Source organism: Thamnophis elegans, chromosome 16 (assembly GCF_009769535.1).
Source record: "Thamnophis elegans isolate rThaEle1 chromosome 16, rThaEle1.pri, whole genome shotgun sequence".
Lineage (NCBI taxonomy): Eukaryota > Metazoa > Chordata > Lepidosauria > Squamata > Colubridae > Thamnophis > Thamnophis elegans.
The window spans coordinates 21,795,952-21,806,853 of NC_045556.1; the positions used below are offsets into that span (position 1 = coordinate 21,795,952).

The 10,902-nt window shown below is 47.3% G+C and overlaps 1 protein-coding gene across 1 annotated transcript in view; it reads right to left on the bottom strand.

Annotated features, from left to right (window-relative positions):
• DPP8 (dipeptidyl peptidase 8) overlaps nucleotides 1-10,895 on the bottom strand; it is a 40,947-nt gene extending 30,052 nt beyond the window's left edge. The window contains 3 exon segments of the mRNA XM_032232609.1: nucleotides 300-412; nucleotides 3,080-3,356; nucleotides 10,788-10,895. Of these exon segments, the coding sequence (XP_032088500.1) occupies nucleotides 300-412; nucleotides 3,080-3,341 (375 nt within the window). The 5' untranslated portion in view covers nucleotides 3,342-3,356; nucleotides 10,788-10,895.
• Nucleotides 10,896-10,902: the final 7 nt, after the last annotated feature.

A 10,902-nucleotide genomic window follows, 5' to 3' on the forward strand; every position in this document is an offset into this window, starting at 1 on the left:
TGGTGAGTTGGCCCTGGTGAGTTGGCTATGGTGAATTGTCCCAACCCCCAAGGTATCTAGCAAACATTTTAGACAATGCTTTCAATTGATTGGTGCAGCTTCAGAGGCATTGAGACGAGAAGAAGTGTTGAAAAAGTCAAGATTGTGACTGCAACCCTGAGATTGAAGCCCTGGGCTCCATCTTGACTTTTTTGACCCCTCATCTCTGTACCAGGGATTCAGACAGGAACTCTAGTTCACTTTCAGGATGGGGAAAAAGATGAGGGATGAAAGAGGGAAGAAATAACCAAACAACATACCTGAAAGAGGTCTATAAGAGGCTTCCAAGACAGCATAAGAATGGCAGCCTTGTTTACCGTTTTGGGGATTTCGGAATAAAAAAGGGTGTTTTCCCTGTTTTCACCGGACATGGCTAATAAGAAAGAAAGAAAGAAAGAAAGAAAGAAAGAAAGAAAGAAAGAAAGAAAGAAAGAAAGAAAGAAAGAAAAAACTACTGAATTTTTCTTTTTACTACCAGAGTCCTAACCAGAAACTCTCATACAGACTTAAAATCCATCAAGTGCCTTAACCAGTTGATTTATAAATGCATTTATTTGCTAATGGTTCCATGATCCCATGCAGACCCAGAGACCTATTCAGAACAGCCAAATGCAAATTTGTCATATCACAAGAGTCATCATAAGAGAAACAAAAACAACTCTTAAGATAATAAAAGAGGAACCAAACCAGATGCCCCTCAGCATGGTGGGTCTTTGGAAAGACCCAGCAAAAGGTGGATATGGGGAGCACAGAGCTGCCTTTGAAACTGCCTAGTGATGCCTTTGGTGGACTAGGCAGCCTACAAGTTTGATAACTAACTAACTAAATTTGTGGTGGGGACACCCAATTCCACAAAATGGGCAGGGACCGAAAAGGCCTGTTTCTAGAGCCTTCATACATCGCTCTAAATTCTGTTCTGACTTTCTTGGCAATTATTATTTAAAATTTTGATCTCTAAAAACCAATCAACTGTGGATGATACAAAGCAGCAAAATAATTATTAAAACCATCATTACGAGATTAACTAGGAACCTGCTCCACTCACACGCTCCGCTTCCCTTTAATTAAATCAGGTTTCCTGGTGGGATCCAGGATCTTCTTTCTCACAGCACCAGCCCACTGGAACACTGATTTATGTGGCTCTTTTAAACCAAACGCACAACATCTGGCTCTTCCCACCCAAGCCAGAATGGTGACTATTTCAAAAGAATGATAACTGAAGAAACATTTGTCCAGAATGGGATAGCGCAGTGATGGCTAAACTTTTTTGGATCTCGGGCCAAAAGCAGGGGGATCACAGGGGGGTGTCGTGCACAGGCGTGTCATACCCATGCATTGCGCGCAACCCCAGCAGGCATGCATGTGCGACCCCAGTGCACATGCATGTGCGACCCCAGCGCACATGTGTGACCCAAGTATGCATGTGCGCGAGACCAGAACTCCCCCACGCTTTTGGTGCGATTTTCTCACACACACCCCAGGCTCCAGAGGCTTTATGGGAGCCTGGGGAGGACAAAAACACCCTCCCCTGCCCCCTGAGCTTCCCTGAAGCCACCAGAGGGCAAAAAATGGCCCTACAGCAAAACTGGAAGTTTGGGAATGGTGACTTCCGGTTTGGCCATAGGGCCGTTTTTCGCCCTCCGGAGTCTTCAGGAGGCTTCCCTGAAGGCTCCAGAGGGCGAAAACCGGCCTCAAAAGAAGGGCAAAGTCAGCTGGCCAGCGTGCACATGCACGCTGGAGCTGATAGGGCAATGCCTCACGTGCCCTAACAAATGGCTCCGCATGCCATAGGTTCGCCATCACAGGTATAAGATTTCCTGCTTGAACAGGCGTTGGACTAGAAGACCTCCAAGGTCCCTTTTGACTCTATTGTTATTGCATGTTCTGTGGCTGAGCAATGACCACTTTTTCAAATGGATGTTATTGTCTTTCTTTTCAGATGTTCTGGTCTACCGTGTCATTGTTTTTGTTTTCATCTTGCTTACTGTTGCCTTCTGTAGGCCCTGTTTATTGTTGCGCTACAGCAGAAAAGGCTGGCTTATCCATTCCATGGCAAATGAGTGCATAAATAAATAATAGGAGGCAATCATTAGGCCTTTACTGCACATAAATAATGTTTTTACAAATATTCTTTCTTTACTTTAGGTCCTATTTATCACCATTCAGCTTGTAGCTCACACAGTAGGGTTGGAAGGGTCTCCAGAGGTCTTCTAGTCCAGCCCCCTGCTGCAGCAGGAGAACTTATACCACTCCAGACAATATTTTCTTGAAAATCTCCAGTGATGGCCCATCCACAACTTCTGGAAGCTTAACTGTCAGGAAATTTCTCCTTATTTCTAAGTTGGATCTCTCTTTGGTAAGTTTCCATTTGTTATTTCTTGTCCTGCCCTTAGATGCTTTGGAGAATAGGCTGAGCCCCTCTTCTCTCTGACAGCCCCTCAAATAGTAGAAGACTCTAGTCCTTCTCTTTGTTAGAGAAGACACTATGCCAAGTCAACATAGCCTTGAAAGAGGTCAGTGCCTAATATCCTGCCCCGGGGTGGGATTGAAACATTTTAGCAACCGATTCTCTGCCTGGTTGCTAGGTGGGCGTGGCCATGGAGGGCGTGGCCTACCCAGCCTGCTGCACCATGGTGGGGTGGGTGGGGCGTGTTTTTGTCCTTCCCAGGCTCCAGAGGTTTTGTTTGAGCCTCTGGGAGGGCAAAAACTGCCTTCCTCAGGCTCTGGAGGCCCTCCGGAGACTGGAAATAGGCCCGTTTCTGGACTGTAACTTCTAGGAGGCCCGTTTTTCGCCCTCCCAGAGCCTCCGTGTGGGCCCTGCACTCCACCTGGCTGCGTGGAGACTACTGGGAAGGGAACCAGATACAAAATTAGCCTCCGGTTAGCCTGAACCAGTCTGAACTAGTTGAATCTCACACCTAGTTCTTCCAACTACTGGTTCGGCGAACCAGATACAAAATTAGCATCCGGTTAGCCTGAACCAGTCTGAACCGGTTGAATCTCACCCCTGATCCTGCCCCTTTGGAGAGAGTCAACTCACCCAGGTAGTACACCCGGTCTGAATGAGGACATTCCGGGTCATTCCTCTTCACAAATGTGAAGTCGTGGGGGGCCTTGGCCATCAGGCAGCTGTGATATTTCCTGGTATCTGCCAGGAGCTTCTTCAGGTGACTCCATGAATGTCTCTCCACGTAATATGGCTCCGGCTTGGCTGTCTCCTCGCCGGCCGCCACATTTTCCTTGCACTCGGCCGTCTCAAAGATTTCCAGGGTGGGCTGCTCAGTCTTCATGGCTGATGCCATCACACATCTTGGACTCTGGAAAAAAAGTTCATCAAAACCTTCCTCTACTAAGCTACCTACTTGACCCCGTGTTTCCCTTCAGGAACTTTCAACCACCTCCTTCCATTCCGACTCAGGTTGAGGAAACCTGGAGCATCGCTCAAAAAGATGGGGAACATCTTCAGATGATTGGAAAGCTGTTTTATGGCAGGTGAGCTACGGCCCCCCCTGCATCGTAGGTTCCTTTGGGATGTTCAAGAAAGGATGTCCAGTGATGGACAAGGGATCTTCTGGGAACTCTGACAACCACTGAACACTCTTTCTTTCATTTCTGAATTGTGCTCATGCTCCAGGCTAACCCTCTGGGGTATTAAGTCCACTTTGTATTATTATTGCCTCCTTTTAAGGACCCCATAATCCATTGTGGGGGGGAGTCTGGGCAACTGAACCGAGCTGTTTACTGGCCCGATGCCCTTCCTGTCACCAAAGCGGAGTTATATTCAGCAGATATATTATCATTGTGCCCAGAGAGAGAAATAGCTGCCTCTACCTAGGATCAAACTGACAGGCTCCTGATTGTGAGGTGAGAGCGCCACCTCTGGGCCACTGCACCACTCTGTTTTAATACTATGGTTGGTCAGAATCCGCCAGTTGTTAGACTGGATTTGATATTTTTGTCCACCTACCTTCCCAAGGACCTGGGATAGGCAGATGTTTTTTTTAATAACATTAAAGGTATCATCACAATATTATCTGCTCACAACAATGTAAATCACAGCTACCAATTCTTTAGCTGCTTATTATTATGTTTTGTCACACAGTCAGCCAGATGCTTAGTCTGGATTTGGCGTTTTTATCCACCTATCCTTATTACTATTACTGGTAGTGCTCAACGTACGACCAAAATTGAGCCCAAAATTTCCATTGTTAAGCGTTATGCCCCTGTTGGAATCTGACTCTGTGGCGGAAGATGAGCTGGAACAACTGACAGCGAGTCAAAGGGCAGCTCCGTTGTCCTTGGGGGAAACTGGGATAGGTCAGAGTTAGTCCAAGCAAGGCTGTTCAGAATTAGCAAGGCAGGGAGGAGAGACAGAGCTTAGACAAGGAGCAAGAACCACCCCCTCCTGATCCAAGGGCATGGAGAGTGCAGAGAAGGGGTGATCAGTGCAGTCTGAGCAGGCTACTCTGGAGGAGAAACCCTGCACAGCTTCACCAGGCACACCTGAGGAATGAGACTTAAGGAGATGCTGTGGGGAGGGGCATTTGTCGGGAACAAACTCTGAGTTCCTGGAGTGTTGTGTGAACTTGCCAAAACTCCTTGCATTCCTGTGTGGCATTCTGGATTGATTATCTGGATCGTTTGCTCCCAGAACTCCTTGCTTTATTCTTGTTTTGCTAAATGAAATTGGGATTTATTGCGTGCAGCCTTGGTGCAGAGAGCACTGGGCTGGACTAATTGTGATCAGAGGCTGTTTGAGGTTTGTTTGGGGGAGATTTGGAGCACTAAAAGGGCCGGTTTGAACTGCCAGCTGTTTGTGTTATCTCTGTGCCCTGCCCTGGGCCATCACATTAAGTGAGACATTTGCTAGGCGAGTTTTGCCCCATTTTGCCGTGGTTGTGAAGCGAATCACTGCAGCTGACAAGTTAATAACACGGTTGTTAAGTGAATCCAGCTTCCCCATTGACTTTGCTTGTCAGGAGGTCGCAAAAGGGGATCACATGAACTCAAGACACTGCAACTGTCATAAATATGAACCAGTTGCCAAGTATCTTAATTTGGATCATGGAGGTGCTTCTAAGGTCATAACTGTGAAAAAGGTCATAAGTTACTTTTTTCAGTGCCATTGTAACTGTGAACAGTCACTAAATGAACTGTTGTAAGTTGAGGACTATCTGTATCATCATGATCACAAGATCATCATCATCTCTTTTATTCATTAAATATGAAACTCAATCAACTGAACATTTAAAAATGTTGTTGTTGTTGTTATTATACAATTGTATCACAGCGGCCAGTTGTTTCGCAGGATTTGGCATTGGTTACTAGTCGGGCCCCACCCAGGGGCCTAGGACGTTGTAACGTATTTTCGTAATATGCGTGCAGATCCAAGCAGTGCGGCTTTTTGCATTTGACTGATGGTGATTTTGTCAATTTTTAACTGCTTTAAATGTAATTCCAGTGCTTTTGGAATAGCGCCCATTGTGCCAATTACCACTGGAATTACCACTGCTGGTTTGTGCCATAGTCGTTGAATTTCGATTTTTAAGTTTGTTGTTGTTGTTGTTGTTGTTGTTGTTGTTATTATTATTATTAATGTATGTCACTGTTCTGATCAATTCTTGACAGCTGACACCCATTGAATAAATTACAATTAAGGAAAAATTAAAAGATAGCTAGTGTGATAAATTGAGGGTTTCATTTTCCCCTTCTACAGGCCTGGGTGAAGAACAAACAAACAAATTGGTATTTATGCTTATTTAGAATATTATAATATAATATAATATAATAATATAATATAGTATAGTATAGTATAGTATAGTATAGTATAGTATAGTATAGTATAGTATAGTATAGTATAGTATAATATAATATAATATAATATAATATAATATAATATAATATAATATAATATAATATAATTAATATAATATAATATAATATAATTAATAAATAGAATAGAATAGAATAGAACAGAATAGAATAGAATAGAATAGAATAGAAAAAGAAGAGTGGAATGGAATGGAATAGAATAGAGTAGAATAGTATAGAATAAGGGATAGGATGGGACGGGATGGAATAGAATGGAATAGAATAGAATAAGGAATAGGATAGGATAGGATAGGATAGGATAGGATAGGATAGGATAGGATAGAATTCTTTATTGACCAAGTGTGATTGGACACACAAGGAATTTGTCTTTGGTGCCGATGCTCTCAGTGCACATAAAAAGACAAGATACATTTATCTAGAATCATAAGGTACAACATTTATGATAGTCACAGGGTACAAACAAATTTATAATTTATAAATATTTATAGATTTATGGCAAACCTATTGGTATGCTGCCTACGCGAAAGTCTTGGAACAGATTACAAGACATCAAAAGTCAAAACATCTATTCCATGATTTTGGGCCTTTATTTTTTCTTGGATCCTACATGTTTTAGTGTGTTTTACTATATTTAATTGTTGTGTTGTATATTTTATCTCCAGAGTTAGTAAGGATTGTGGTAGAAAATAAATCATGGAGAATTTAAACATAGCTAAATGTTTTAAAAATGCGTAAAAAGAGAGAAAGCAATGAAAATTATCCAATATTGTTTTGTTTAAAATGAAATGTTCCCAAAAAGGCCTAATAATTGATATCCTTTGCACCGCCATATTATTTTAAGTTTAGGAGATGCCCAATTTTTTGTCTACTATTTCTGTATTGGCATAATACAACCAACCAACTGGAGAAGCTGACTTTTTAAACAATGCTCTGCTGGTGTTCACTTGATATGTCACAATTTTTTCAAATTTCTAGGTTCTACCATATCTCAAGACCTAGAATGGACACCTAACATCAAAAACATCATCAAAAAAGCACAACAAAGAATGTTCTTTCTGCGCCAACTCAGAAAGCTTAAACTGTCCAAGGAGCTGCTGATTCTGTTCTACAGAGGAAGTATTGAGTCTGTCATCTGCACCTCCATAACTGTCTGGTTTGCTCTCCAACCCAACCAGACAGACAGACTTCAACGGATAATTAGCTCTGTAGAAAAAACAATGGCTACCAACCTGCCTTCCACTGAGGACCTGTACAGACCCCTCACATCCTGGACATAAATTGTTTCAACTCCTAGCCTCGAAAACGACACTATACAGCACTGCACACCAAGACAACTAGACACAAGAAGTTTTTTCCTGAACGCCATGACTCTGCTAAACAAATAATTCCCTCACCACTGTCAAACTACTCACTAAGGCTGCATTACTATTACTATTAGTCTTCTCATCGTTCCTATCACCCATCTCCTCCCACTTATGACTGCAGGACTGTAACTTTGTTGCTTGTATCCTTACAATTTATATCGATATTTTTTCTTGATTGCTTATTTGTACCCTGTAACTATCATTAAGTGTTGTACCTTATGATTCTTGATGAATCTTGTCTTTTTATGTACACTGAGAGCATAGGATTGTGTCCAATCACACTTGGCCTATAAAGAATTCTATTCTGTTCTGTTCTGTTCTACTCTACTCTCGCTCTACTCTACTCTATTCACTCTGATTGTCTGAATGCAGCCCACTGGGTTTGTTGAGAGTACCATATATTTAACATAGTAAAAGAGTTGGAAGGGACCTTGTAGGTCATCTAGTCCAACCCCCCACCCAAGCAGGAGACCCTACACCATTTTTGACAGATGGCAGTCCAGACTCTTCTTGAAAGCTTCCAGTGATGAAGCTCCCACAACTTGTGCAAGCAACCCCAGAAAATGGCTTAGCTTAGGTTGGTAGCCTTGTGGAAACACAGGCAAAGACCTGAACATAGAATGTGTTGGAAGGGACCTCAGAGGTCTTCTAGTCCAACCCCCTGCTCATGCAGGAGACCCAACACCATTCAGGACAAATGCCTGTCCAATCTCTTCTTAAAAGGCTCCAGTGATGGAGCACCCACAACTTCTAGTGGCAAGCCGTTCTACTGGTTAATTGTTCCTCCGGTTAGGAAATTTCTCCTTAGTTCTAGGAGAAATTTTCTAACGATGAGAACAATTAAACTAATTATGAATTAATGATGATACTGACTTATGGCTTTGTTGAGTTACATAGTTCAATGCTTTTGTTACAGTTTAATACAGTTTAATGAGAGTTGACCAAACCGACATGCATTAAACTATAAGCACAAACCAAGTCATAACTGGTCTGTTTGTGTATCCTTTTAATAGGGCCTGGGGGTAAATTATCCCACCAAACATAGCATAGATTTTCTATGTTTAAATTGCATTTTAATTAATATGGGTAATCCTCAGCTTACAACCATTTGTTTAGTGGCTGTTTGAAGTTATGATGGCACTGAAAATAGTGACTTATGACCAAATCTTGCACTTATGATTGTGCCAACATCCGCATAGTTACATGATGAGAATTTGGGCACTTGGGAATCGGCACAGTATTTGTGAAGGATGCAGTGTCCCAAGGTCACATGATCACCATCTATAACCTTCCCAGCTGGCTTCCGACAAGCAAAGTCAATGGGAGTACTCAGATTCACTTAATGACTGCGCAATTAGCTTAACAACAGCAGTGATTCTCTGAAGAAGCTTGGAAATAAAGGTTGTTAAATCGGGCGCAACTCGCTTAACTATGGAGTCAATTCTGGTCCTGATTGTGGATGTTAAGTGAACTATTTATTACCTGTAGTTCAGAAAAGAGGGGAGAGGGGTGCGGGGAAATGAGACCACTGGTGTGACTTTTCATGCTCAGGTTTGATGCCCCAAATGGAAAGGGCACCTGGGTGGCAAATCTTAAGAGATTCTGCAGGTTCCCCTTAGTGCTGGGGACAGGAAACTGACGAGGGGGGCTATGATATGCCCTATGTCTCCCATCCCATGGATTAGATATAGTGTTAGGATGGGGTCTCATGTGGATAGGGAATTTTAGAGACCCCTGCAGGAGCCCCTTAGGGCTGGGGGGGGGCAGGAAACCAACAGGGGGGCTATTATATGCCCCATGCCACCTCCACCCCCCAATGCCATAGGTTATGCATAGGGTTAGGATTAGGATGGAGTCCCATGTGGATAGGGAATTGTAGAGATCCTAGAGGGAGCCCCCTTAGGGCTGGGGGGGCAGGAAACTGACAGGGAGGGGCTATTATATGGCCTCTGCCACCCAATGTCATAGATTATGCATAGGATTAGAATTAGGATTGGGTCCCATGTGGATAGGGAATTTTAGAGATCCTGGAGGGAGCCCCCTTCGTGCTGGGGGATAAGTAACTTGCACCAGAGGGGTCTATGATGAGATTCCAGAACTGGCAGCTCCATGCCAGCTTGTCCAGAACTTGGCATGGCTGGAAGCAGCCATGCAACCACCAATGGGGGCAGCCTGGGAGGATACCCTCCATAAATTCCGGAGGGAGGTGTCTTGCAAAGTCGGTGCCTGGTCGTCCCCACCCAGCCTGGCACACACCCACCGCCCCTGGTCTCCCCCTACCCCCACCGCTGGGCGAGGAGCAGAGAAGCCGCCTGCTCGGCTGCTGCGAAGGGCACTACCTCGCCTGGCCTCGCCCGCGGCTGCTGCGGCTGCTGCTGCGGCTTCCTCCCGACCCTGCCCGGGGCTGCTGCTTCCGCTCCCCCCGCCCCGGAGCCGCCTCCCCCCCCACCGCCCTCCTGCCCACACCGCCCCCGCCGGGCACGGAGGAAGGCCAAGCTGAGAGCGGTGCCCACAGCTGCAGGGGAAGCCCCTGGGGGTAGCCCGAGGGAGTCTCCGCCTGGAGCTATTTAAGGGAGGAGTGGGGTGCAATCTACCCCGGGGGTCTCCCTCTGACCCCCCCCCCTTCCCGCAGTCTGGCTGGGGCACCCGAGCCTGGCAGAGCTCCCGGGGCTTGCAAGTTTCCAGCGGGGCTGCCCAGAAGACCCCCGCCCGGCCTTCATCAGCGACCCCCGCGGAGCCCCTGCCGTTCCTCCTGCCGGGTGCCCAAGCCTGGCACCACTGTCCAAGGGGAACCCTACCAGGGCTTAGTCAATGTCCCCGACAGCCCCTCGCCTTGCCTTCGGGTGCCCGAGCCTGGAAGCGTCCCCCGTGGCCTGTCAGTGCCCAGCGGCGCTGTCCAGAAGGACCCCTGCCCAGGCTTGTCCAGTGGACCCCCGATGCCGCCCAGAAGCCCCTTGGCCTGGCTTCCCTCTTGCCAGAGTGCCCGAGATTGGCATCGCTGCCCGGAGGGAACCCTAGCCGGGTTTAGTCAGTGCCCCCTTCTGCCCCCCGACAGCCCCTCGCCCTCCCTTCCCTCCAGTCAGGTACCCAAGCCTGGCATAGCTGCCCAGAACGACCCCCGGCCGCGCTTCACCAGCGACCCTCGCGGAGCCCCTCGCCCTGCCCAAGCATTGCTGCCCAGGGGGTGCCCTACAGGGGCTGAGTCAGCGCCCGCCGGCAGCCTTCGGGTGCCCAACCTGACAGCGGCCCGTGGCCTGCCAGTGCCCAGCGGGGCTGCCCAGGAGACCCCCGCTGCCCGGGAGACCCCCTCGCCCCTCGCCCTGCCTTCCCTCCTGATAGGTGTCTCAGCCTGGCATCGCTGCCCAGAAAGACCCCCGGCCGGGCTTAGTCAGCGCCCCAGAAAAGCCCCTCGCCCTGCCTTGGGGTGCCCGAGCCTGGCAGCGCCGCCCGTGGCCTGCCAGCCCAGGAGACCCCCGGCCGGACTCGTGCAGCGCCCCCCGGAGCCCCCCGCCTTGCCCCGGCCCGGCGCCTCCCGGCTGCAGCGGCACTTACTGGGCGAGGAGTGCGGCCGCCGCGGCAGGAGAGGCGCTCTCGGCGGGGCGGCCGCCGGGCGGGGGACTTGCCCGGCCTCCCGTCTTCCCTTCCTCCGCCTCCTCCGGCCCGCAGC